At 38.0% G+C, this 27,930-nt stretch overlaps 3 protein-coding genes, 1 non-coding gene and 1 pseudogene across 4 annotated transcripts; 2 read left to right on the top strand and 3 right to left on the bottom strand.

Moving 5' to 3' along the window:
• The first annotated feature begins 2,713 nt into the window (after positions 1 to 2,713).
• LOC121806092 lies at positions 2,714 to 2,792 on the top strand. Its single transcript, XR_006051625.1, has one exon. It is a non-coding gene; the product is annotated as a small nucleolar RNA SNORD24 (small nucleolar RNA).
• Positions 2,793 to 2,817: 25 nt separating this feature from the next.
• Positions 2,818 to 4,214, bottom strand: LOC121803527 (protein IMPAIRED IN BABA-INDUCED STERILITY 1-like). Its single transcript, XM_042203165.1, has 4 exons — positions 4,071 to 4,214; positions 3,891 to 3,988; positions 3,737 to 3,809; positions 2,818 to 3,665 (listed from the first exon to the last, which is right to left on the bottom strand). Exons 1-4 carry the CDS (start codon positions 4,212 to 4,214, stop codon positions 3,405 to 3,407), a joined length of 576 nt encoding a protein of 191 aa, XP_042059099.1. The 3' UTR covers positions 2,818 to 3,404.
• LOC121803526 lies at positions 2,818 to 5,877 on the bottom strand (annotated as a pseudogene).
• Positions 5,878 to 6,091: 214 nt separating this feature from the next.
• On the bottom strand, positions 6,092 to 9,698 carry LOC121805645 (probable WRKY transcription factor 4). The gene is made up of 4 exons (XM_042205585.1): positions 9,205 to 9,698; positions 7,637 to 8,313; positions 7,388 to 7,546; positions 6,092 to 6,716 (listed from the first exon to the last, which is right to left on the bottom strand). Exons 1-4 carry the CDS (start codon positions 9,532 to 9,534, stop codon positions 6,458 to 6,460), a joined length of 1,425 nt encoding a protein of 474 aa, XP_042061519.1. The 5' UTR covers positions 9,535 to 9,698; the 3' UTR covers positions 6,092 to 6,457.
• A 15,862-nt stretch (positions 9,699 to 25,560) lies between these two features.
• On the top strand, positions 25,561 to 27,569 carry LOC121803835 (zinc finger MYM-type protein 1-like). The gene is made up of 4 exons (XM_042203425.1): positions 25,561 to 25,749; positions 26,243 to 26,701; positions 26,941 to 27,023; positions 27,119 to 27,569. Exons 1-4 carry the CDS (start codon positions 25,561 to 25,563, stop codon positions 27,567 to 27,569), a joined length of 1,182 nt encoding a protein of 393 aa, XP_042059359.1.
• The last annotated feature ends 361 nt before the right edge of the window (positions 27,570 to 27,930 follow it).

The raw sequence follows: 27,930 nt of genomic DNA, 5'->3' as shown, positions 1-27,930 counted from the left end.
GTAGGTTGCAACAAAGGTAGATTGCAGGAGAAATGAACAGATGAATGAAGAAGAAGATGTGACATTGTGTTTTTGTTTGGTTAAGATTTCTTTTGTTTATTTAATTTGTAAGTACTTTTAAGTTTGTGCTTAGAGTTTTGAGTGTTGGGCTTGGTTTGAAAATAAATTTTATGCATAATTGTGCAAACAATATATCTTTTTTACTAAATGCGAGAGACATTGTGTGAATATTTTGAAATTTGTAATTTGTATCTACTTGCTTAATGGTACTTATGATTTCACTATTAATATTGTTTACAAAATGTGGTATTCATAAAGAAAGTAGTAATTGGAAGCTTTTAGTTATTTTATAAATACTGCACTTTTGTACAATTATCTTAAATATGTTTAGCACTTGATTGATTTTTAAATTTGTTTAATTTTATGTTTTGGGATTACACATTTAAATTATTTTACATGTTTGTGATTTTTAATCCTTAGTTGTATTTGATTTTAAGTAGTTAATTTAAAGTATAAATTTAAAGTGATAAAATTAAATTAATCTGTGCATCGCACGAGGTAATTTTTTGAAGTTGTAATAGAGATCCAAAAGTATTATAGTCAAAAAAATAAATGAGACCCATATTTCTTATTAACGTTGTTTCACTATTGAAGTAGACGTGTTCTTGATTATATATTGTTGTGTTTGTAGTTTTTGCATTAGATATAAAAAATATTTTAATCACTATTTATAGGTAATGAATGAATTTTTTTTATACTCGACTTTTACGCATAATAATTTCATAATATAATTTTGAAGGAAATACAATGGGTCGTGCATATAATTGCCATAAAATACTGCTATGTCTTAGTGAGGAAAGTCAAATGTTTTTCCAATTGTTATGATATATGTTTAGAGTTTATGGTTTAGGATTTAAATTTTTAAAATGAAAAGGTTTTTAAATCAAATAACTTAAATGTTATTGAAATATCAAATGTTAAATATTAGAAGTGATAGTAAATTTATTTAAAAGATTTCTTCAGTTACAATATTATTAGTATTTGATTAAAATGACAAGCCAAAAGCTGAAAATCCCCAATTTAGTAGCATATGAAATGTAAAATTAATTCACACATATTTTGTTTTACATTTAAACGACATCTTGACCTTCTCAATTCCAACCGTTCTCTTTCATAATTTCCAAAATAAATAATTACACAAGTAATGTAACTGAAGAAATCTTTTAAATAAATTTACTATCACTTCTAATATTTAACGTTTGATATTTCAATAGCCATTTATGTTATTTGATTTAAAAACCTTTTTATTTTAATGCTTGGATGAATGCAAGCAAGATTTTTTTTGTTTACCGTTCACATAGCCCTGTTGTAAAGCACTTTCTTGATACGAGCATATAAACAGATTTACAGACAAGATTCAGGTAAAAAACCTCCACTACCAGTAAGGATTATCAAGTAGGCCGACTCAATGTAAGATATCGAATACAGATCTAAAATACCCAAAATAAAATAAGTGCTCAACAAAGTAAAATTGAACTGGGACGGAGGAAGATTTTTTTTTTATATTTGGCTCATTTGTTGGTCATGATGAGTATATTTTGAATAAGTGATCAACAAAGTAAAATTGAACTGGGGCGGAGGGAGAATTTTATTGATATTTGACTCATTTGTTGGTCATGATGAGTATATTTTAAAGTTAAGGGTTTAGGATTTAGGTTTCAAGGTTTGGGTTTTTAGTATATAGGGTTACTATATTGCAATGAAATAAAGTTCGACTAGGAAGTGTCTCACCAGTGCAATTTTAAATTATTGCAACGTAAACTTGCTCCTGCAGTTATAACTCAACGGTTAATTCATATTTTCATAGAATTAAAATGCTTTTTAATTTTAAGTCTGATATTTAAATGTCAAGACAGTTTATTAAAATGTCAACACAAATATGTGTTGAAATTTTAATGTGCTCGTATTGACATTTTAAAGAAAAGTCACTCTTGTGGCCATGTGGGGTTAATGTGATTGAAAAAGTATAATCCAAAGTAAGAGAATGTCGAATATTCTTTTGTTTATCATTTCACAAATGTTATTTCGCATAATGAAATAAATATGAAGAAATTAAAATGATTTGTGCATCGCACGGGCGTGATACTAGTTTTTAAATAAACTAGGAGTAATTGATAAATCAAGTTAGCAAAATTTCCTTTAACGGTATAAGAAAGGATAGAGGGGTAAAGTGGGAATTTGAATGAGAGCTTAGCCCTAAATTGGAGTGTGTGAGATATAAATAAGGGGAAGGAGAACTGCAAATGGAAACGAAAGCAGCGCCGTAGGCCGAGCGCTTCCCCCGGGAGAGATGGGGTGGCGTGGTATTCCACGAGAGAGGCGCACGTTAGTGTGATCGGCGCACAACAATGGGCGCTTCCGTCGCTTTGCTGCTTCTGTTTCTGCAGCAAAAAAAGCGGCGGTATTGCCCTACATCTCTCTCAGTTTTACTTCAATTTATGATTTGTTTTCATTGTTAATTGAAGTCTGAAATTGCAACCCAATCATTTCTAGTCGGCTATTTAACCAATCTACGTTGATTCATGTAGATTTATTTGATGCATTGATTGATGAAAAAATTACATGGATTGCCAATGAGATTTCAATTTGTGATTACTATTCGATTAATCACTGATTAGATTTGTGTTAGTTTTTTAATTCTTTAAAATCGGTCAGCCAATGATGCAGATCATATTTGCTACTCTTGATGGTATTACCATTTGATGATTATTTATCCACCAAGATCTGAGGCGTTTTCTACACTGATCAACCTTTTCATTTGGTTTTAGCGTTTTACTTTAATTGGGCTGTTCTTATGACCGACTTCTTAGCTCTATTTTCGATATTTCATTCAACATATTGTTGATAGCCATAATCCTTGTAAAGGAAATCTAAATTACTTTAATACGTATTTCATTTGATATGGAGTAATGTAATCAAATGTATTTGAAATTAGAAAATTAGAAATAAATGAATAAAATTAAGTATTATCGGTTGCAACAAAGACTTTTGCCAATGTTAAAAACGTAAATAAAACATATGGAAGGAAAATAAGGATTTCGTATTGGTTTCGCAACGCAATTCTACTTCTCTTGCACTTTTGTTTTCCTATTTTCATTTTCAGACTATATTTTGGAGGGTCAATCAAAACCTAGCCACAAAGCTTTGAGATGATCATTCTTCATCACACATCTGCACATATTATAGTTTCTTCATTTCAAATAATTTAATTCCAATATTCTTAAACCATTGGTCGTACCTTTAGAGAAACGTTACGATCTTCCAAGACCTTCGTGTTGTTCCGACATGTACACGATCAGCCCTGAAAAAGTCACCTTGCTCTTCCTCCTTTTATTGCTAGAATCCTATTTCAATCCAAGCACACATTCTCTAGTTAACATTTTCGGATTATGATATTGAGGCTCGGGTTCGAGATGATTGGCATATAAGTGGTGGCGCCTGGAGATGTCGTGCACAGGGAAAGCGGATGGTTGGATGGGCACAGATTTGGTGGTTGATGTTTGCGATTCCTGCGTCATTCTTGATGCCTGTGACATCGTATCGTATTCTGCTTGTTGAAATGATGATGTCCTCCCACTTCTTCTCATAAATCCATTTCCACTTTCCTGTAAAAACACAACCTCCATCAAGTTCAACAACATACATTACGTCACCCAGAGCTAGAGAGACGAACAACCTCGCTCGTTCCTCCGTCTATGGATGATTTACGGATTTTCCTTGGAAGTCTACAAGTAGCACCAGCTTTCCTTCTGAACAAAAACGATACTATTGTCATCTATCTATACTCATCCCATAAAATGAAGATGTTCATATGAAAGAAAATGAGTAACCTCTTTGCATCTTCTCGATATTTGGTGTCTATCTCTTTGTTGGGCGGGTACTTGGGCAAGCTTGATGGATCACATGCAGATGGCTTCGTATGGAAGTACTGAAATGTGCATGTATATCATTTTCATAAAGCTCAATTTACTAGCAATAAAATGAAAGATTAGGTTGATGGTGATTATCGCCTTTGAGGAAAGCGCAGACGAAGCACTTCCACGCCTGTGAGGTTCAAACGAAAGAAACGTCTCTATAAGGCTAGTGGCGCCTTTTGGAAACTCTCTACACCGTTCTTGAAGTGTGCTTTCGTAGGATTGCTGTGGTTTAAACATATGAGCTAGAGGCAGTTTTGAGCTTTTCCAGTAGTCCTCTGTTGGAGTTCCACAAAGTTTGAAGATTTTGTGCAATTGCTCCACTTGCACACGCACGCATATATAGGGGTTTCAGTTCTCTCATTATACTAATGTGAGATATTGTTATTGTTATTTTTGTTTCATTTGCCAACAAATTCCAACTAGAATGAAGAAAACACATCAAAAAAAGGATTAGAAAAGTACAAACCTCAGTTCTACCCTTAAGGAGAGGTCTTCCAACGAACATTTCAGCAAAAACACAACCAACGCTCCAGAGATCGATGGCCTCGCCATAGTTGGTGGCGCCCAAGAGGAGCTCGGGAGGGGGGTACCACAAGGTCACTACCCGGCCTGTCAAGTTCTGTTGCTTCTTAGGTTTGGCAAAGTTTGCAAGCCCAAAATCAGCTATTTTCAAGACCCCTTGATTGTTTACTAGGATGTTGGATGACTTGATGTCTCGATGCAATATTCCCCGCGAGTGGCAATGCTCCATTCCACTCAACAACTGCTTCATGTAGCATTTTATCTGAGAGTCGGTGAACTTGATGTCGGGACAGGACACGAGGCTAGAAAGATCATGCTCCATATATTCGAAAACGAGGTATATATGAGAAGACAATTTAGAAGTGATGATGCCCTCGAGCTTCATCACGTTAGGATGGTCCAGCCTCCGCAGAATCCGAATCTCACGAGCCATGAATTTAACGCTCTCCGGCTGGAAACTGTCGAACCGCACCTTCTTCACTGCAAAGGTTTTTCCGCTTTCTATATGCCGTGCCCGATACACCTCACTATATGTACCTTGTCCAATCTATTTGAAAATTCATTAACAAAGGTTGAAATAAATAAATTAATCAAAAATTGATTTATACTCATTATGTCCTAAGATAGTTGAGTCTTATTCTTTATTAAGCCGTCCTAATAGAACCATGCATATACTAATAGCAATAAGAAATTAGGGATGGATAAAGAAAAAGATAAGTAGGTATGTATACCTTTTCTAATCTTTTGAAAGAGTCCGTTCTTAAAGGCAGCATGCCTTCAATGGCTTCCCCGCGGCGGCGGATAGCCATGACGGCCATCCCGCCGCCACGTGCTCTCCTTCTGTCATCCTCCCAAACTTAAAGCTAAAAAGAGCAGCCTTCCTATTCACGGAAGAATGCCGCGAGCTACCCTTCTCCTTGATGTACACCTCTTCCTCATCCTCCTCCAGCCAGCCCTTCCTCCTTCTCCGGCTCCTCCTTTATCCCCTCCAGCAGCCCGTACGACGTCATGCTGTGCAGTAGCGACGAGGCTGCGGATGACCGCCGCCGACCATTAATGTGCCTCCTCCGCTGCGACGACGTTGAGGAGTGGCGACGGCGGTATTCAGGAGACTCGGACCGCGTATTCTTTAAGTTAATGCAACCCATGACCCGCTATATGCCCATCCACCGGGGTCCGATACAGCGTAGTGTTCGGACCCGCCCGATGGGCGAATGGGTCGGGAGTTGGAAGGGGTGCTATGCAAAATGAGATTCACTTTCAACACCCCTTGCAACATCTTGATGGAGAATGAGAAGAAGTTGTTGCAGTGGAGTTTGTTTTGTTTCTCTTGAGAAGTGGCGGAGTAAAAAGGAGAGGAGAGAGAAAGAGAGAGAGAGTGTGGAGAAGAGGAGAATCGATGAATGTCAATTTGCTGCCCATTTTTGTTGTTTCTATCATGGGTGTGTTGTGTTTCGCGATGTGTGCGGAGAGCTAAAGGCTGATATTCACTCACTATTTTCGTTTCTCCAATGATTATTAAGCTTGTTGCATATTTGTTTTGCTGTCCTATTCTATACTATTTGATAGTTTATAACGAGATGAGACAATACTTTTATCATAATTAAGATCAATCTCAATCTTTGATGTAACAAAGGTCCATAAATAAAAATAATCCTGTATCTAAGCAAATGTTATAATTAAACACACATAAGTTGACTACATCTAAGATTCTAAATACACTATACACACCGAGAATACCAGCTGATATATATGCTCCCCCAGAATCCAATATTATTAACATCTATCACAAACACAGGTACAAAAAATAAAAGCCACATACAACTATAAATCTTTATTTAATCTTACAGTATAGGGGGAGATTCTGCCGTGCTGCATTGCGACTCTTCTTTCCTTGTTGAGTAACCAGGTTGAAGCTGCAAAAGCTACAGATAGTCCGTGTTTTTTGTGCGGGCACATCACGTTGCAATATGTTCTTCTTTGAGCTGTAAAGTTGTTGGTATTTGGTCTTTGTTTCCATAATCAATTTCTGAAAGGTCCTTTAATGCTGCAACCTTTTGTGTTTTCACATGCTGAGTCGCAGCTCCATGCTTCCCTATCGGGATGTCATGGTTATGCTTTCCCTCGTACGTGGTAATGACTGATTTCGGATCTGCTGAAGCCCTCTCTACATGTTTACGTACATTACACCCTGCATATGTACATCTATAGTAACTCCTGCACATGCACACAAAACTATGTTTTACTTCTTGAAGACAAGATTCGGTATTTTGATCTTCATTACTAGGATTTCTAGAATCCTACCTCTTTTAATCATATAACCAAGCTATAAGCTAACAAGGGCCTTCAGCTATCCCAAAATTCCAATCCATCTTATCAAATAATGGATTAGTCTATAGTTTTTATCTCTTTAGGCTATCTTTACGCCCTCCTATAGTATGTATGCGATACTTCGTACTTATCAGTCAATAGATGATCAATGGGGGGTTGCAATTCAAAAGATACTTCAAACTCATATATGCAAAGAATCGTATATCCTACTCCGTACTCTAAGCTGGATTGATAATCCAAACTACAGGTATATAATTTGATGGACTAAACAATTTTGAGCTTGTCGGATATTGTAATGTTTTTAATTTACTCAAATCACACGTATTGTCAATCAAACATACCACCCAATGTAAATGCCGTCCAAGATAAATGTCTGGTTACACAGGTGATATGTTATCAGAAGGTGAAAGGTGAAACATGGATTAAAGTTCTCATTCAATGTTGTCAGTGCTCAGTGAGTGTTGTCTCCCAGTTCTTTAATTTATTTAAAGAATCAAGGTGACTGGAAATCAGACGAGTGCAAGCAGATACTATTTACAAATTTATTAGCAGTTTACCTTGGATGGGGATTCCCCTTGACCACTTTCTGCCCATATTTCCTCCATTTGTAACCATCATCCAAAAGATCAACTTCACTTCTCGTCTGCAACACAATCTTCGAGTCTGGACCTGCTTGATGCGACGAAGCTGGTACAGACTGACTATTATCCAGGCTTCTGCAATTCCAAGCAAGTGTGCTTGCTTGAGATGATATGATAGATATAATAGAGAAACCAAGAAGAGGGGAAGGAAGATATTATTTTGACCTTCTTTTGGCAGTTGGTACATCAACATCACCTTCATCTACTACTATTGCAGAGTCTTTTGTGCCGTCTTTATGAGTAGCGACTGTGTAAGGATCAAATGACTGCTGAGAAGTTCTGGGGGGATTTTGAGACTCACTTAACCTTGCAGTTTCGGTCTGTTTCTGAGAAGCGAGGACAGAATTCACCTGGGCATTTGTTGATGTATCCAAAGCCAAACTATCTTTTTCCCTTTTAGTGGGTTTAGGAGGATCATGGTTGTGCTGCCCTTTATATGTAATCTCAGATATATGGCCATCTAAAGTTCGCTCGACCTTCTTCCTGACAGGACAATTCGGATGTGTACATTTGTAGTAGCTTCTAGGGCATTCACTTGCCTTGACATTCTTCTGCCCGTATTTTCTCCAGTTGTAACCATCGTTTGCCGGTTTATCACTAGCAGCAGTTTTACCAGATAGGGAAGCTTCAGTTGACTCTTTCTTCGTGTTCTCAGGATCAGGAGGCGAAGGTTTTGTCGGTTGCATGAGAGCTTCCGTCTTTGCAGAGGAAGCATGGTTAGCTATGGCTTCTGCAGATGAAGAATGCTGAAAATCGTCGTGTGTGTGCATGATAGAGTGAGACAACACCGCCTGGGCAGTAACGTGCGCTAGGGCTTGCTGGTGGGACATTCCAAAGGGGCTCTGTGTGTAATCAAATAAGCCATTACTCATAGCATATCAGATTGATACCACTATACAGACTACCAACTTACTCAGCTGGAAAAATATTTCCCATCATAGAGATTGTAAAATCTATTTTTAATATTATAACTCCCATCAAACTTACTACAAACTTAGCTTGAATATCATCATACATGCTTTTATATGACAGACTGTAACCACAAACAATAATATCCATACAAGAACAAATTCCACCAAAATGACAACAAACTACGGAAATGTTCAGCTCTAGCTCTATAAGCACAATCAAACGGTCAAGTTGGCTAAAAACAATATTTGCAATTGGAAATAGCAATAGCACAAGCAAGGCAAGAAACATGAAGTCAAATTTTCCAGACAAACATTTTGATCACAACATTACTGGAATTGGAATAAAATGGTGAGTAGAAAGAAACAGCATGGTCTGGAGATTCAAAGTTACTTCACACCTCCTTGAGCAGTTGAGCATAAGGCGTTTAGGTTATCGTACATTTTTCGTGAAGGAAATTGTGTAGCTTATAAGGCGGCAGCGCATTCAGTACGCAATAGTAGGTGGACTCAAGCTCATCATGATACAACAGTTTCTTTTTTCACCCATATTGTAACTTAGACAGACTACTACTTTTCCTTTTCCGGTGATTTCCATGTTCGATTTTCAGTAAAAAAAAAAAAGTTTATGTTCGATTTTCAGTAAAAAAAAGTTTTCATCTTGTGATCTATAGGGTTTTAGGTGTATTAGGCCTATCCTGATCTTTTTCATAAAAATTTCAATTCTAGGTCTTCAATTCATCAACAAATTAGTCTAAATCCCACATATAAGTTCAGTAACATATATGTATATGCATTGCAAGAGGTAAATTCGATGAAATTAACCTGAAGCGGCGACATCAATCCGGACGGACTAAGCCCCGGCGGCACCATGAACACAGGAGTGATACTCATACTCTTTCTACCTTCAGTATTATTCCCAGAATCAGAAACCCTGGCGTGGGAATCAGCCAGCGGCGACGCCATGGCCAAGAGCTGAGAGAAGGAGAAGGGGCTCTGCTCCGGGAAGAAGCTAGACACCAAAGTCATCGGGCCCGGGCTGAACCCAGGGCCCGACCCGTTCGCGTAGAGGAACCCCGCCGAGCCACGCGGCGGCACCTGTATCGTTGGCTTGGCTCGCGAACTCGGCGGCGCGTCTCCCACAGTTTGACCCATTTCTTGATTGATATGGAATTTTGCTACTGGACACAATTCAATTTGCAACAAGAAAAGATTAAACAGTTTAATTGAAGATGAAGAACAAGGCGAGGATTATTGCGATGAAAGATAGTGGAGTTTTCGCGACTTGATTTGATTATTGTAATTAGTTGGGATGATGCAAGTTTTATTACAAGAGAATTTATGACTCATCAAACGACTGACTTCTCCACGTTTTTCATTCTTTCTAACTTTAGTATTTATTGTTTTTTAGTGCTCTTTTTAATTCCTATAGTACATTTTAAACTATAAAGTAGAAAACATTAAATACGTCGAGATAACTTGAAATTCGTCTCATGCTTTGTGAAACGGGATGATGAGCCAAACTCATCGTCTTTGCTATAATGTGTGATAAATTTTGGTCATATGATATTATTTAAATTAAATAGTAAAATTGTTATTTTATTGAATTTTAAAATTTGTTTTTAATTTTTGTAATTTCATTTTATTTACTTTTGATTTCTTATATTACCAAACCACTTATAAATAATGGTTTCTATATTTTACAACAATTTTGTCATTATTAAAATATTTCAAATTGTAAATAGTGACTTTCAATATTTTACAACCAATTTTAATCATTGTTAATATATTTCACATTCAAAAATTACTAGGATTTATGTATTTTTTTTTAATATCAGTATAGTTATTTTTATGATTTTAATCATTCTTATGGCTCATTTACATTAAAAATTTCACACCGACCAGTAAACTAACTATATTACTACTATATAACAATAGATGTGGTAAATAGTTTGACACTTTGGTAAGATACGTGTTAAAAAAATACTATCCATGAAAATATAAAATTAACGACAAAAAGCTATAGTAATAGTAATAGTAATAGTAATAGTAATAGTAATAGTAATAAGATGAACTAAAATGTGTCAGTCACCTATACATATAACAAATCTTTGTTACAAAATGACAATTTAGGAGCATAACATATCACATCACATTTTGTGTTTAATGATAGCTACTCATTTAAGCATAGAAAACAAAGTCATGCTAGTTTAAAGATAAGCAATTCATGCATTAGCTAGTGAGTAAATCACAAGATGTAAGTATTGGTTTAGGAACGTCTTCTATATCCTATGCAAGATTATATTTAAGGATTTCAGATTTCCAACTAGGATCGACTAAGACAAAAATAATGCTGTAACCATCCGACTACTTAACAAAGCATATGTTAGGTGGTTAATAATGAAAAGAAAGCTAGGCATAGACACACAGGTGTATAATCAGATTTTTAAATGATCAATCATTTACATAAATTTGAATAGTCCAACACTAATTATTGCCAGAAAACACACTGAAAGACCTGTGCTTGCCAATAATACTTACTAGTACTTCACTAAGAATATGCAACAACAATCATAACCCACAGATTTTTAAGCAATATATATATAAAGAGAAACTCAAGTCTTATTTATTTCATAATATGCAGCAGAGAGTTTATACGCTGCTAAGCTTCAGATTAACAGATGAAAGTAGACAAGTTTCATGGAAACATTATCTTTCACCCTAACACCTAATCAAGCCTTCTCAATAGATACTCAACCTGAACTTGCTTGGTTAACGGCATGATCCATTGGCGGTACAGCTCCCCCACAATGCTTGGGTTTATCCTATAAACAGGTTCAATGCTAACTTCACCTGAACATTCACATAGTACTTCTTCTTGCCCATGCTTCCGAGTCTTTAGCTCCACGCGCTTAGTAATGGTATCTTCCACAGTCTCGTACGTCAGCAAATCCATCAGTTGACCTCCATCCTGATTCAAACAACTGTCAATACACTCGGTTTCACATGTATACCTGATCGGAGCCAGCTCAACTTACTTTTGCCCTGATTGCAGCTTTGTACACGTCAGGGGAGGCTTGAAATTTCGCTTCAGCTATAAATTTACCGTAATGAATCCTCTTGGAAAGCGTCTACAAGTTGAGAGCTGACCAGTTAGCCACTCTTACCTATTCAAAAATCTAAATAAAACTATAAATGGAACTAAGATATGCTTGTCACACAAGCAAAATCTTTGATATCTCGAAACACTGACTATGTACTTAACCAATAGTTCAAATTTTGTGAGAAGCAGCGTATAAACCCAATCTAAATTATGAGTACATGCTCAACCATAATAATTAGGAGTAATATACTGGTCCATCTAGGAAAAATAAGTTCAATTTATGTTGAACTTACATTTAACCCACGTCGACTTGGTTAAAGACTACTATCGCCTTATAAGGCCTTTCAAGGGGGTGATTAAAGCAATTTTCATACAAGTTAAAGTCCCATTTGTACCATATCAACGAGGATTGCATTCAATACATAGGTTGTTTGTTAAAATCCCATTCGCTCTTCTTTTACGCGACCCTTTTATGATTTTTTTTAATATATTAGGTTTGAAAACGTATACCTGCAAGCATAAAGCATCCAACAATGCAGCTGAGCCATAGTTACCGTCATCGCCATCTTTAATCAATCCTGGAAGGAGATTCCTAAAGTACATATTCCATACTTGGACATTAATATTTATCATGTCTGCTGCTGAATGAAGAACCTGTATCACCATCATCTCTTAGAACGAAAAGATTCCATATAGGGTGATGCTCACAAAATGAAACAAAGCTATAACAGGAAGCATATCCTTATACATGCATGTGTCATTTGCAATGCAAACAAAAATTCTTAGTTTTGCCACATATCATTAGTAAAAGTGAAGGTTGGTTTATTGATATGTTATGAATAGTTTTTGTTAACTCCAAAGCAATAAATATGATGGTTAACATATTAATGTGGAAAGATTGGTGAATGATTGCTACAAAGTTTTGACTTAAACAGGAGATGGTGAACTATGAAGTCAAGGCATCTGTGTCTTACCCGTGGATACTCCAACGGGGGAAAGAGGGGCTTGGGTAAGTTGTCGGGGAAGAAGGGACACTCGTAAGGGGTCGCGTATCTTCCAGCCTGGATCAATGAATAATTGTTTGAATGCGTATTTCTTGCTAACCAAAGCTTCACAAAAAGTTAGTTTCAACATACCTTTGCTTGAACCTTTTCTGTTTCTCTGACCACGTACTCGACTAAAGAGCCATGGAAACCATCCTTGGTGAAGCCATCAGGATCATATGTTGGCGCATTATAACAAAATTGAGCTCTATCTACAGACAGAATATAATGCTCTCTTCTTGCCAGACCAAGGACTCCCTAATGCCTTCAAGAGTATACATCTGTGACTCGTCCACCCTTTTTTTCGGCATACACCTGACACGGATTGACATGACCTAATTAGTACCGGTCCCTAACATGACGTATTGAACATCTTTACTACAAATACATCCAAAGGCATCCAAGTGCTTACAAATATCTCTTTTCTTAAAAAATCGTAAGAATGACCTAAGTACCTGTTCCTAACATGACGTATCGCAGATCTTTGCTGCGAATAAATCCAAAGGCATTCGAGTGCTTACAATTTTCTTAAAAATAGTAAGAATGACCTAAGTACCGGTTCCTAACATGACGTATCGGAGATCTTTGCTGCGAATAAATCCAAAGGCATTCAAGTGCTTACAAATAGTACGTTTTTTCTTAAAAATGGTAAGAATGACCAATCGGGACCAATAATCAAGAATAACCATGAAAATCTTGTTTATCAGAAACACGAGAAGATCATTATCTAATATTGGAACTAAATTAAGTGAAGTTTAAAGAGAAGAGACAATGAAAGGCAACATAACATGTATGCAGAATAGAAGAATGATGAATGTATTTGGTGATGCACATTGCTGAAAATCAAACAAGATCATCTACAGCTAACAAAAACACAAAAACAATTAGAAATTTATGAGCTGCATGTAGAATATTCGAGTAGTCCTTAATATACTAAAGAGGGATCTCTGACAACCCTGATTTAATTCCTTATACGATGCAATAAAAGCAATTTATATGTATGTTTGCTTTACGATTAAGTCTAGCTTTAATAAATAGCTAATGCACATGTAAGATTGAAAAATTCCAAAATTGAATCCCCAAATAAAAACTTGATGAACGAAATGATTACATGTAATTAATGAAGATAAAATGCTAATTTCATAACATCAAATCATAGAACGAATTCTTTAAATAAATAAAGAAATACGGAGTAAAAATTAAGGATAAGCAGATTATACCGAAGCGCAGTAGCGGAAGAAGGTTGATTTGTGAGGATGCCATTACTGAGAAATGTTGAACGGGGAAATTGAAGGCGGGAAGATGTTTGCTTTGAAATATTGGAACTAGGGTGGCGGAGGGCGGAGGCGGAGGCGGTTGAAAATAGCTTACTCTCCATTTAGAAGGATGGAAATGGAAATGGAAATGGAAATGGAAATGGAAATGGGGATGAGAGTTGGGATGTGATCAAAATCATTTTTTCAGAGTTATATAGTGAGTGGAGTGTAAAATTGCAGTTACACTTGCCATGCTGACGACTGAATCCTGACAATCGCATTGAACTGCGTTTTTATTTCGTTCCGTATTATCTCCCATCATCTTTAAATCATTAACCCGGCCCGGTTTCAGGCCCCAAGTCCCCTTCACATCATCATTCATCTATAGTTGTAGTCCAGGCACCAACTGCTCTAACCCTGCAGGCAGTAACGGAACCAGAAAATTGAACAAGCCATGGCTGAAATTAAAAAAAAATACATATACTAAAATATTTAATTTTACATGTAATGTCTGTTCAACTTTTAAGACACACTAGATGATAACTGTTTTCGACGAGTCTTCATGTCTTGAAATCACCGCAGAATAGTCTCATTTCCAATTTTTTTTGAAAATTCCCCTATCAATGTATACCACCATGATATTATTCATCCATTCGTCTCCCATTCTATTGCGCAAATCTGTCTTAATAGGTTTCATGTCAGAAAATACTCTCTCGACAGAAGCTGTTGCAACCGGGAGGATCAGTGTCAACTCAATCAAACGGTACATCAATGGGAAAGCTTTATCTCTTGAGGTAGAAACCAAAATCTTTGCTAAATTTCTCAAATCTTCAATGTTGGAGAACTCAACTTTATCAACTATATCATTGATATAAGTTTTAAGTTGATATGGAAGAGACATGCATTCAATAGATGAGAAGTTAGCAGGATAAAGTTCTTCAAGACGAACTAACTTGTCCACATTGAAGCTAGCAAATGAGTTTTTTGGACTAAGGCAATTCATGCAAGTAAGCAATTCTATGTTTATTTTAAGAAAACGATTCTCCATCTCTTGAGTAAGTAAATCAAGAACCTAATAATACAAAAATTTAAACCTAAGTATTTAATTATAAATGAAAATTAATTGCAATCATAATTGAGAAATAAAATGTGAAGCTTACTTGACAATAAATCTCCACTTTGTAGTGATGATAATTAGTAACGCGCCCATCCCGCTTCATACGCACACGATGATTGATGGCATCATTCATACTAATGACGTCAATGGAGTTAGCCACACAAAACTCTTCGACTTGTCCCAAGAATTCATTCCACCCATTCTCTCTCAAATCTCGTAAAGTCCTTTTGGTTGTATCAATCAATGATGTAGCTTGAACGATATTTTGATCCCCAAGTTGTAGAATTATTGACAAATCATTCGTTGTCCCAAGCAACTCTATCATCAAGTGTAAAATAAAAACAAAGTCATAGCTCACCATCCTCATGGACAATATTTTTGATATGTCTCTATTATCAGGATTAGAACCATCTTCAAACACATCTTCAAGCACTTCAATTATCGACGACCACTTGCTTTTTAAACGAAGCAAAGTAGTGATGTGTGACCCCCATCGAGTGTCGCCTGGTCGCTTTAAACTCGTCTCTTGATTTAAACCTCTTCCACTTTCTATACCTCCGACAAGTTTTTCATGCTCAAGCTGTCGTAGCTTGTCTTTTCTTTTACAAGATGATCCACATGTGGTGACAATCATAGTAACAATGGTAAAAAATCACTTACAACACCATGTCCTTTTGTAACATTTACCACTACTAATTGAAGCTGATGGGCAGAACAATGAACATAGTTGGCAGATGGATTTTCATTCAATATAAGTGATTTCAAACCATGGTACTCACCCCGCATATTTGACGCACCATCATAACCTTGACCTCTTAATCGTGACAAAAATAAACCATGCTTAGCAAATACTAAGTCAATCCCTTCCTTCAAAGATTTTACCGTGGTATCGGTGACATGAACCAAGGCCAAGAATCTTTCTACAATCTCTCCATCATTGTTAACATACCTAAGAACCAAAGCCATTTGTTCTTTAATCGATGCATCGCGCGCTTAATCAACCAAAAGAGAGAAATTGCGATTTTTAATATCTTCCAAAATAACTTTTGTAGTTTCAACGGCACAACAATTTGTCAATTCCTTTTGAACTAAAGGACTAACCATCTGATTATTGCGAGGAGCATTCTCCAATGTTACCGCTGCTACCTCAAGCTTTTTCTCACGCAACCATTCAAGTATCTCTAGAAAGTTTCCCTTATTTTCAGACTTCAATGATTCATCATTTCCCCGAAAAGCCAACCCTTGTTTCAACAATATTCGAGTCACATTTAAAGAAGCAGTCAAACGAATCCGATAGTTGACTTCGTCTTCCTTATCAAATTTCGTCAAATTATATTCAACACTTTGTCTTTGATTTTTAAATCCTTAAAAAAGTATTCTGGCCTAATCATGTGTGCTATTAACTGAACCCTCATGTTCTCTAAAAATAGCAAGAGCCTTTTTCCAATTTTTACACCCCGCGCTCACAAATGCATTATCGCCAAACCGATTGTCATTAATAGGCCTAAAAAGATAACACCAAAAACAAAATGCTGCATCTTTCTCCACACTATACTCCAACCAAGCATGTCTTTCAAACCATTTACATTGGAAACTCCTTTTTTCCTTACCAAATGAGCTTTTCTTAAAGACATGGCCTTTTGGTTGGAAAGGTCCCTTCGAGATGTATTCTCTTCGAATGCGGTCCCTATCTTGGACTTCATACTCAACAATAGGTCTCCGCTTTCTCGGGTCACGATCTATGTTTTCCGCACTAGATTCAACACTTGCAACATTAATTCTCTCTTGGTTCATGATCGGATTCGGAATTGAAATACTACTATCATTTGGAGCAGTTGTAGTTGTTGAATCGTTCCTTGCTCTTTTGGAAAAATACCGATGCATAGCTACAATCAATAAGAATAAGATTTCTTAGTGTTATATAATATATATTTCATATAATAATAAAGATACAATGATACTATTTGCACAAATCATAATATAAATATTTTTTCCTAATTCTTCTAACCTACTGCAATCTGGATTATGTAGACAAATTGAATTTAAAAGCATTGAGGCAAAAAAATATTATATAGAAACATCAAACGTGTCAACATGAGACTACTACTACAAAGTTTAATTATATTTTAGGCAAATAAAACATTAAACATGAGAATTGAAAATTGAATCTTGAAATCTGAAATGAGATGAGCTGCTGCACAAAGCCACTGCCACTAAGCCCTAAATTTCATACCAAGTCTATATACATCGCCCGTTGACCATCAATTGATCAATTCTTACGTGAAATCCCGAATCTCGAAAGGCACGGCTGAACGAAACCGCTGAACGGCTGAAGAACTCTAGCAGCGGCGTCAAGCTGCTGCGTGTTGTCTGCTGAGATGAGAATATTTGGGCCAATTGACAAATTGAGTAAGGGCTTGGGCTAGGGCTGATATTATAACTACTTAGTTTATTAAGTTAAAAGTCCAAAAGAAAAAGAGGCCAAAAACTAATAACCAACGTCTTCTTCTTCTTCTTCTTCTTCTTCTTCTTCTTCTTCCCCAATCCCCAATTTCAATTTTAGGATTTACAGGCGAGAGACAGAGTCAGGGCTCGCTCTGCGGCGCCGGGGCGGAAATCGATCGGAGCACGGCGGTATAAGGGTGATTTGAGGTCTAGTGCCGGGTAAGCCCCCGCTGGCGCGGGGGCTTGGCACTGTGTGGTTCCGTCACTGCCTGCAGGCCACAACCCGAGCCGAAACTAATAAATGACATTATTCACAATTTCAACCTATTTTAAACGTAAAATAAAAAACGCCAGAAATTTATAACACGGAAAAGTTAATTTCGATCGAAGATTGAAAATTACAACATAAAAATTTTAAAACACAAAATAAAAAACATAAAAACATAACATCAACGCTGGAAAACGTTGGTGCGAGTCCAAATTTCTTCGATTAGATCGGCTTGGAGGCGAGTGTGTTATTCCTCTTGGCGCATCGCAGCTGAACGGGCCATGACATAGCGGATGTCGGGAGGAAGGCCCTGCACGGGCGGGTCGGTGACAACGTAGTCACTCCCGGTGCTGGCGAGCGGATCGTCGCTCCACAAAGTGACATTATCTTCCTCGTCCTCAACGATCATGCTATGCATTATTGTCACGACCGCACTTCCTAAGGATAGGAAGCACGGGAAATCGTGACTAGTGGGGGAATTAAGAAGCGGGGAAGAAGGGGGAAAAACAATTCAAGGCAATACAACTTAACAATCAAAGAGGAAATTCCATTTAAATAAATCAACGTTTCAAAAACCAAGTCTCATAATGAAAGATAACAGAGTTCGACAATAACGTAAATAACAGAGTTTCTTAAGTCATTGAATAGCGGAAGCAATTTGAGAGTGTGGTTACTACTACGTATGAAGACATAATAATAACCGGACCAATTCTTGAAATCATCACTCAACATCCTCCGCCTCCCGACCTCGCTCAACCTGCACATAGGGAAAACATATGCAGGGGCTGAGTACTTGATGCACCCAGTGAACTCATGCCCGAAATACATTTATCGTTAAGATATGTCAAGCCATCATCGAGTGAATCTCGGGTTTTACTTTAAAAGGCCGAGAAACACTAAAAATCATTCCTTTAAAAGTGTCCGCGCGGACTAACATCATCCTCCATCATATACCATATCTGAACCATCATGTGAAACGAGACTGTGGCCACAATCCCGATCACTGAACCGGCCGACCTAGGGGACGGCTCACGATCCCCATCAGTGCACTAGTCTAAGTAGGGCGTAGACCCTAGTTAGACCCGAATTCGTTAACCATCAAAGTCTAGTAGAGTATTATTCTAGTAGACAATCAGATAGGCAGTTTCAAAACATAAACACGGCATGACATACTTATAAAATCATCCTTATAACACCATAAACATATCATTTCAGAAATAAACATTTAAAGAATAAAGCCCACCTCAAAAGCTTAGGTTTTCCGTAAAAATCCTCGTTCCGACTTTTAGCGTGCGTGCGAACCACCTTTTCGCAAAATACATAAAATTCATATCAAAATTCGGTAACGACGATAATTAGAATGCATGCACTCTAATTAAATTCTTTTAAATCCTCTTTCTCGATTTCCGTGTATTTTCAGTTATTCGGCGGCTGCCCAAGGCGTCGCGTGCGACGCCGGTCGGCCGCTTACGCTCGTTCTTTCCTTCGTTGGATCCTCGTATTTTTTTTCCATAACGTCGAAAATAATTTCTAAAAATTATTTAAGCGTTTACTTAAATTTTTCTTAATTATTCACCGCTGGAAAAAGTATTAATTCATACTTAGGTAAATTATTTATTCCTTAAAAAAAAAACTTCCGGGAATTAATTAAATATTCTTCCCCGATTAAATTTTAAATCTCCGGCCCCTAAGATTAAGCTTAGCCCACCTTATTCCTCCAAAAAAAAATTTAATTAGGAAGCCCCAACAATTTAAAGTGAGCCCATCAATTTAATTAGTCTTCCAATTAAAATTATAAGGCCCAAACTTAAAAAAAAACAAAGAGGCCCAAACTTTCATCTCCCTCTCTAACTTATCTCTCTCTCTCTCTTCTGCCTCTCTTCGACAGAAACTGCCGGAGGCAGTCTCTCTCTCCCGTCGGCCGTTCCAGCTCGCCGCCGCCGTCGAACTACTGATGGGGTCGCCGGAAGCACGCGGAGCTGTTGCTGGTTCGTCGGCCACTCGCTGGGATCGCCGGAAACGAGGCTGCTGCCGTCGCGTTGCTGTTGCTGCTGGAGTCGACGGCCTCCACGACTGCGTACGCCGAGTTGCCGCCGCAGCCACACCCCGGTCGCCGTCGGTCGTCGCGCCTGGAGCGGAGGCAACCCAGCCGCCGGACAGCCACCCTTTTGCCATCGCCGAGAAGTCCAGCCGCCGGACAGCCACCACGCCACTCCGAACACGCCCGATACCACCCCGAAACCTCCCGAAACACGTGTTATTACTATAAAGTTACGTTCTTTCTTAGTTTTAGTGACATACGGCGATCGTTTGGAAGGTTCTACGTTGCTTCCTACTTAGGTGGTTATGGAAGAAAGACAAGGCTATATGCATCATGCAAGGCAATATTAAACTCATGCTTTGAGGATGGAAGTAATGGTATACCTCAAGAGCTTGAATTTTTGATGGTGGTTGAACAAAAATGGTGAAAGCCACTCCTTCTTCTTCCCTCCTTCTCCCGTCAACTTCTCTCGGCCCTTCTCTCTCTCTCTCTTTTCTTTTCTTTTCTTGGAGTGTGAATGATGAGAGGTGTTAGTGGGGAGGGTAATGAAGGGGTGGTGGTGACTCTTGGGATGGTGGAGTTATGGTAGAAGATGGAAGGTGAAGAAGTTGGAGACATGGAGAGTCTCCTTTGGTGTGTCTCGGCCAAGAAGAAAGAAAGAAGGAAGAGGAAAGGGTGTTGGGTTTTTCCCACATTTTGGAAAGGAACTTGGGCTCCAAAATAGTTAATTTGGTTTGGGCTTATTTCATTGAAAGCCCAAGTTAGAAATACTATTATTATTTAGTGGATCCAAAAGAATAACTAGGATCTAAGTTATTTTATAAATACTTGGACTCTAATTTAATTTGAAAAGCCCAAATTAAATTCATACTTTTATATTTTCGCAATTTTCCTTCGTTAACTAAAATTCACGAGTCTTTAATTAAATTGTGTTATCTCGTTCTTCATAACCAAAAATTAAAGTACGTTTAACGGCATCATTTTATATTTGGTGTTGTCCCAAATATAATATCCATTTGACAATTTCTCGATTTACGCGCGTCGTTATCCATAAAACATATTTTTTTCCCTTCCATTAAATTCCTTCGTCTTGCTAAAGAATAGCAATTTCATCATCGATCCTTCAACGAGACCTTAAACGTGTCTCCCATCGTTCATAATTAAAATAACATAAACACATTCTTTTTCACATTAAACACATAAACCATACGATTTTCCAAAGCACATTCATCGAAAAGCATCATTATTTTGAAATAATTTTATTAATTATTTCGTGATATTCATTAAATTAGTACTTTAAAAAGTACGGGCGTTACATTCTACCCACCTTAACAGAAATTTCGTCCCGAAATTTACTCATTTCTAACGAAAAGCTCTGGGTATTTCTCTTTCATTTTATCCTCGAGTTCCCAAGTAGCCTCCTCGTGGCCATGGTGTTTCCATAGTACTTTCACGGACGCGATCGATTTATTCCTCAACTCTTGTACTTTCCTGTCCAGAATAGCGTCGGGTTTCTCCTCATAACTCAAGTCAGGATTCAAAATCATTTCCTCTTGATGAACCACGTGCTTAGGATCGAACACGTACTTTCGTAACTGTGACACATGGAAAACATTATGCACAGTCCCAAAACTTGGTGGTAGTGCCAACCTATACGCTACGGGTCCCACCTTTTCAAGAATTTCATAAGGCCCTACGTATCGTGGCTTCAACTTCCCCTTTACACTGAACCTCGTTATTCCCTTCGACGGAGATACTTTCAAGAACACCTTATCTCCCGTATTGAACTGTAAATCTGTACGCCGGACATCGGCATACGACTTCTGTCGGTCTTGTGCTTCTTTTATTCTTTGTCGAATTTGTCGCACAATTTCTATCATTTCTTCGACCGAATCTGGCCCGAGTATTCTTATTTCACCAACCTCATCCCAGTAGAGTGGTGATCTACACTTCCTCCCATACAATGCTTCATATGGGGCCATATTTATAGTCGCTTGGAAACTGTTGTTGTAAGCAAACTCGATCAACGGTAGTACCACTTCCCAATTCTCTGCTCTGTCAAGGACCACGGCTCTCAACATGTCCTCGAGAGTTTGAATCGTTCTCTCGGACTGTCCATCGGTTTGTGGATGGAAAGCAGTACTGAAATTCAGTCGTGTCCCCAGTTCTCGTTGTAGACTCATCCAAAACCTTGAAGTAAACCTGGTGTCTCTGTCTGACGTGATTGTTAATGGCACTCCATGTAGCCGAATGATCTCTTTCACATAAATCCGGGCTAGTTTGTCGGATCCATGCGTTATTGGGATGGGTATAAAATGCGCACTCTTGGTGAGGCGATCTATGATTACCCAAATGGCTGTATTCCCTTGTCGGGTCTTTGGTAGTCCCGTCACAAAATCCATGGCGATGTGTTCCCATTTCCACTCCGGAATCTCCAACGGTTGCAACTTCCCATAGGGTCGTTGATGTAAAGCTTTTACTTGTTGACATGCCAAGCATCTTTCTACAAACGAAGCTATGTCCCTTTTCATGCCATCCCACCAGAATGATCCCTTCAAGTCCTGGTACATTTTTGTACTTCCAGGATGAGCGGTGTATGGAGTCTCGTGTGCCTCGGTCAAGATTTCATTTCGGAGTCCATCGTCACTAGGCACACACAGTCTCCCCTCGTAGGTGAGAGCATTATCAGCTTCTTCTCTAAACTTCTCTTGATCGCCCTTCCTCACCTTCAGTCGGATTTTCTCCAAGTTTTCATCATTTCGTTGCCCTTCTATTATCCTTGTCCGCAGATCAGATACAATTACCAAGGTGGCAATCTTTCCCCTCACAGTCTCCGGAGCTCTCACTACCTCCAGTCGCATCTTGCTAAAATCGCGAATCAACTCCGCTTCCTGAGTGAGAAAAGTAGCCAACTGCGGTTGGGCTTTCCGGCTCAAAGCATCTGCAACTACGTTTGCTTTGCCCGGATGATAGTTAATGCCACAGTCATAATCCTTGACTAGCTCCAGCCATCTGCGTTGTCTCATATTCAAGTCTTTCTGCTCAAAGAAATATTTCAGACTCTTGTGGTCGGTAAAAATTTCACACCGAACTCCATAGAGGTGGTGCCTCCAAATCTTCAATGCGTGCACAACAGCCGCTAGTTCTAAGTCATGAGTAGGGTAGTTCAACTCGTGTGGCCTCAACTGCCGCGAAGCATAGGCAATCACTTTACCATTCTGCATCAAAACACACCCAAGTCCAACCTTCGACGCATCAGTATAAACCACATAGTCTACAATCGTTGGTCGGCAACGGCCTCCAACACAATCGTAGGATGTGTGCCCTTGTGCCCGCTAGTGTATTGTCCTCTCCAAGCCGTTGGACAATTCTTCCACTGCCAGTGCATACAGTCGATGCTTCCAAGCATCCCCGGGAAGCCGTGGGTCCGCTCGTGCATGTCAACCAACTTTCTAACGTAGTCGGTCGTTGGCTTTCTCAAGTATGTATTCTTGAATGCTTCGACGACTGCCCGACAGAATTTAGCTAGGCACTCTCGTCCAGTATGCTCGCTTACATGGAGATACTCATCGAACATATCTGATGTAGTTCCGTAAGCGAGTTGACGAATGGCAGACGTGCATTTCTGCAACTTCAATATACTTTGTCGGCCCACAGCATCGGTGGTTTGGCAGAAATACGTGTCACAAGCTACAACTGCGTTGACAATGCGTAGGAACTAAGGCCTCCGCATCCGAAACCGGCGACGGAACATCTGATCACTCCATCGCGGATCTCTAGAGAAATAATCTGTGAAAAGCCGCAAGGCAGCTTGTTCACAGTCTCGGTGAATATACATCCGAGTACGTGGTACCCGGATTTGTTGTTCGTTCCAAGCTTGAATAGCAGCTTGGTAGCGTTCTACTTCGTTGTTCATTTCTTCTTGGATTGCTGGTACCGCCTCTGCTAACAACCGGGACATTTGAGCTTCGAATAATCTTTGACGAGGAGGCGTTTTTTTTAATTTTAGGAAGAGATATGAAGTTGAAATGAAGTTGAACATGTATGAAAATGGATGGAGTAGTATTTATAAAAAAAATTCGAATTAAAAAAAATCCGTTGCGGCCCGACCCGAACACGAAATAACCCTGGGCCAGGCCGCGTTGCGTCACGTCCAGCACCAATTAACGCGCGCATGGGCCGGGCTGCAAGACCGTCACCAGGCAGCAATTGCGGCCCCGGAACCGGCCCAGGTCGTGACTGTCCTCCATCCAACGCTTGTGACGGGCCGGGACTCGCGATTTGCGGCTCGGCCCATGGCGTTAACGATGCTCTACCATCTAAAAAATAGCTCTGGGGATATAAAGTAGATTGTTTACTTTTCATAAATTTTGATTCATGCAATTATATGAGTATTCTTTATTTCATCAATTCATAATAAAGCAGCCACAAATGATAAAATGTGGTTATATTAGCCAAGTTTCATTTAGTAGTATTTGCCTATTCTTCATGGCAACTTTATTTCTAATTTGAGTATTTTCTTTTCGCTTTAAAGAAAACTTTTTAACTCATTTCAGTCACTTCATGTGTATCATGTATTGTCGATTAAAAATATGAGTTCAAAATATAATAGTAATTTTTTTTGTAAAATTAAAATGTAGGAGTATGAAAATAGAGCGGTATGAATGAACTTGTGTGAGATATTAAAAGAAACCTTTGTGAAAGAAAGATTTTGCATGTATTTCCACACAGTGGCGGAGGGAATTCATACCCTAAATTTTATTTTTTTTACAACTAGTATTATATATATAATTTATTAGTAATGTATTTTATAAAAATTTCCAAAAGATAGCTATGAATATTGAAGGAAGATTCATCTAAATCTAAGGAAATAAATCAGAATATAAGGTTTGAGATAAATTTAAATTAAAAAATTAAACCCTAATTAAAATCTATAAAAAACCTCCTTCCGTCAATTGCCAGACCAAGTCTCTAGTCCGCAATCCTCCACCTTCCCTTCCCATCAGGTGATCAGCAGCCTGCAGGAGCAGAGTCGTGCTCGGCGCTCCGTCAACTGCAGAACATTCAATCCAGCCATCCAGCCTCAGTCAAAGCCTCCAGGTTTGTTTCTTGATTTCTATGATTATTAAAAGCTTTATTGCAGTGCTGCTAATCTGCTATGTTGTTAAAACTTTAATTTAATGTTTGTTTAATTTATCATTCTAGTTATAGTTGTAGCCGTAGACTTGTAGTTGGGAATTGTGAAAGTATGAGTTTTATACTTTTATATAGTTTGAGTTATCTATAAGCTGCAAAATACCCTTTCTAGCTAGATATAAGTTTGTATACTTTTAATATTTTTGCAGAAAGTAGAATTAAAAAGAATGAAAAAACAATCTGATCTTCGAAATATGTTCAAAAGAATGAAATCTCATGATAGTTCAAGTTCTTCGGCTCCAAATGATAATACGTCTCCTTCAAATGCTAGTGCGTCTCTGGCTCCTCCTAATGTTACCGTAACTCCTTCAAATGTTAGTGTGTCTCCGACTCCTTCAAATGTTACTGTGACTCCTTCAAATGCTAGTGTATCTCCGACTCCTTCAAATGTTACCGTGACTCCTTCAAATGCTAGTGTATCTCCGACTCGAAGTGTCCCGTTAGAGGAAAAAGAATTGATTTACGATGTTGAAAAACTTAATCATGATCCTGCAAAAAGAGATAGTATAACGAAATATCCTCCAAATGAGCGAGATGCAGTTAGGAGAGCATATATTCTTAAAAAGCCTGGTCAACCAAGATCTCACAACTTTCCTAGAAAAAAGAATTGGAGGACATCGATTTATGCCTTATTGGTTCGATACATGGGATTGGCTTGAATATAGCATAACAGAAGATGTTGCATTTTGTTTTGGTTGCTACTTGTTTAAGAATGAAGTTGGACTTACTGGGGGGAGATGCATTTGTGAACAAAGGATTTAAGTCGTGGAATAAGCCGGACAGATTTACGAAGCATATTGGTGGAGTAAAAATTACTCACAATCTTGCTTATGAGAAATATGTGAACTTAAGAGATGGCAAAAAAAAGTCTATTCTTGTTTCTCTTGATAATGCCACCGAGGTGACCATAAAAGAATATGACATTCGCTTGAAGGCTTCAATTTCATGTTTGTGTTATCTACTGCGGCAAGGTTTGGGCTTTCGTGGACATAGAGAAAATAGTGAATCCCTTAACAGAGGAAATTTTCTTAAACTTTTGAAATGGTTAAGGACACATAATGAAGTTGTTTCAAAAGTGACTTTGGAAAATGCTCCTGGAAATTGTTAATTGATATCTCCAACTATTCAAAAGGATATTATCAATTGTTGTGCTAAAGAAACAACTAAGCAAATTGTGGAAGAACTTGGTGTTGACTATTTTGCTATATTAGCTGACGAATAAAGTGATGTGTCCCAAAAGGAACAATTATCTCTTTGCCTACGCTATTTTCAAAGAAAAACGGGACATGTAGTGGAAAGATTCATTGGTCTTGCTCATGTTGGTGATACTACAACTTTATCTCTTAGAAGTGCAATCATAATGGCTTATTGAACATTCATTGAGTCCATCTAAGATTCGAGGACAAGGATATGATGGGGCTAGTAACATGAAGGGTGAAATACATGGATTGAAGACTTTGATTATAGAAGATACTCCAAGTGCTTACTACGTCTATTGTTTCGCCCACCAACTTCAACTGACTCTTGTAGCCATTGCAAAAAAGAACGATGAATGGGCTTGGCTTTTTGATACGATTGCAAATTTATTAAATGTTGTAGGAGTTTCTTGCAAGAGACGAGAATTGATTCGTGAAATTCAAGCACAAAAACTTGCTCAAGCCTTGGAAATTGACGAACTTGAAACAGGGTCTGGGTTAAATCAAGAACTTGGTTTGAAGAGGCCCGGGGACACTCGTTGGAGTTCTCACTACAAGACTCTTTTAAATGTCATGGACCTATTTTCTACAATTGTTAAGGTTCTTATGATTATTGGAAAGAATGGCTCTAATCGGATGATAAGTGCAAAGCTCAAGGCATTTTGTACTCAATGGAGTCATTTGACTTTGTTTTATGGCACAACTAATGCCTACTATATTTGGGTACACTAACAATTTGTGTCTTGCTTTGCAAAGAGGGGATCAAGATATAATTAATGCTATGAGGCTTGTCTCTTTAACCAAAAGTCAACTACAAAAAACGAGGGAGGATGGATGGGAGATTCACTCGAACAAGGTAATCTCATTTTGCAATAATCATGGCATTGTTGTTCCAGATTTGGAAGCTTGTTACGTGCCTCATGGAAGATGAAAGCGTTTTGTTCAACAAGTTTCCTATCGTCATCATTTTCGCATTGATGTGTTTATAGAGGTAATTGATTTATTACTTCAAGAATTTGACAATCGATTTGACGAAGTCAATATGGAGTTGATCATATGCATGACTTGCTTCAGTCCTAGAGATGGCTTCTCTTCTTTTGACAAAGAAAGTGTACTCAAACTTGCAACATTTTATCCTTCTGATTTTTCAAACATTGATTTGAGGTCTCTTGATTGTCAACTTGATATATTCATGGAGGATATGAGAAGAGATAATGACTTTCAGAATTTGCAAGATCTTAGTTCTCTTTCAATGAAGCTTGTTGAAACAAAGAGGGATGTGGCTTACCCTTTTGTCTTTTTGCTTATCAAGCTGATTTTGATTCTTTCGGTTGCTACTGCAAGTGTAGAGAGTGTATTTTCTGGAATGGCGTTTATGAAGAATAAGTTGCGAAATAGAATTGGTGATAAACCTTTGAATGATTGTTTGACGACTTTCATTAAGAAAGAAATGTTTCTACAAGTCTCAGATGATGATATAGCCCATCGCTTTGAGAAAATGAAGACTCGTAGAAAAATAAATTAGATGTTATGTTTAGTTTTTGGTTTGTTTTGTTTTAAAATACACGAGTTTAAAATTGAATAATATTTCAAATATTATTTTACCGTTATTTTCTATTTTTTTAAGTGTTATGTAATTATTTATCATACGACTCGTACCCTCAGATGACAAATCCTGGATCCGCCATTGTTTCCACACTCATGTTCTATCAGGTTATTTGTATGTTTCTCACTCGCTAAAATACTAGTATATGTACGACCGTACGGAATGTTGAATCGCCAAAATACTAGTATATGTACGACCGTACGGGAGGTTGAATCCACAAGATAGGGTTTAGCGATGTCGTGATGCCTTAAATTCAGAGAAAGAAGGATATGCATATTAT

This window comes from Salvia splendens, chromosome 5 (genome assembly GCF_004379255.2).
Source record: "Salvia splendens isolate huo1 chromosome 5, SspV2, whole genome shotgun sequence".
Taxonomy (NCBI): Eukaryota; Viridiplantae; Streptophyta; class Magnoliopsida; order Lamiales; family Lamiaceae; genus Salvia; species Salvia splendens.
Note: the sequence above shows the minus strand (reverse complement) of the source record. Positions and strands in the feature narration are given on the sequence as shown.

Bases quoted from the DNA above. Each gene is read 5' to 3' on its own strand.
- LOC121803527 (XM_042203165.1), bottom strand. From the start codon at position 4,214: ATGTTTAAACCACAGCAATCCTACGAAAGCACACTTCAAGAACGGTGT. The intron at 3,989-4,070 runs GCGATAATCACC...TGCACATTTCAG, and splicing joins CGTCTGCGCTTTCCTCAAAG to TACTTCCATACGAAGCCATC. The intron at 3,666-3,736 runs GTTGTTCGTCTC...GTGTTTTTACAG, and splicing joins TAGACGGAGGAACGAGCGAG to GAAAGTGGAAATGGATTTAT.
- LOC121803835 (XM_042203425.1), top strand. From the start codon at position 25,561: ATGAAGTTGGACTTACTGGGGGGAGATGCATTTGTGAACAAAGGATTT. The intron at 25,750-26,242 runs GTGACCATAAAA...AGTCCATCTAAG, and splicing joins CTCTTGATAATGCCACCGAG to ATTCGAGGACAAGGATATGA. The intron at 26,702-26,940 runs GCATTTTGTACT...TTGTTGTTCCAG, and splicing joins TGATAAGTGCAAAGCTCAAG to ATTTGGAAGCTTGTTACGTG.
- LOC121805645 (XM_042205585.1), bottom strand. From the start codon at position 9,534: ATGGGTCAAACTGTGGGAGACGCGCCGCCGAGTTCGCGAGCCAAGCCA. The intron at 8,314-9,204 runs GTTAATTTCATC...GATTACACACAG, and splicing joins GATTGATGTCGCCGCTTCAG to AGCCCCTTTGGAATGTCCCA. The intron at 6,717-7,387 runs GTAAACTGCTAA...GTGCATGTGCAG, and splicing joins AAGGGGAATCCCCATCCAAG to GAGTTACTATAGATGTACAT.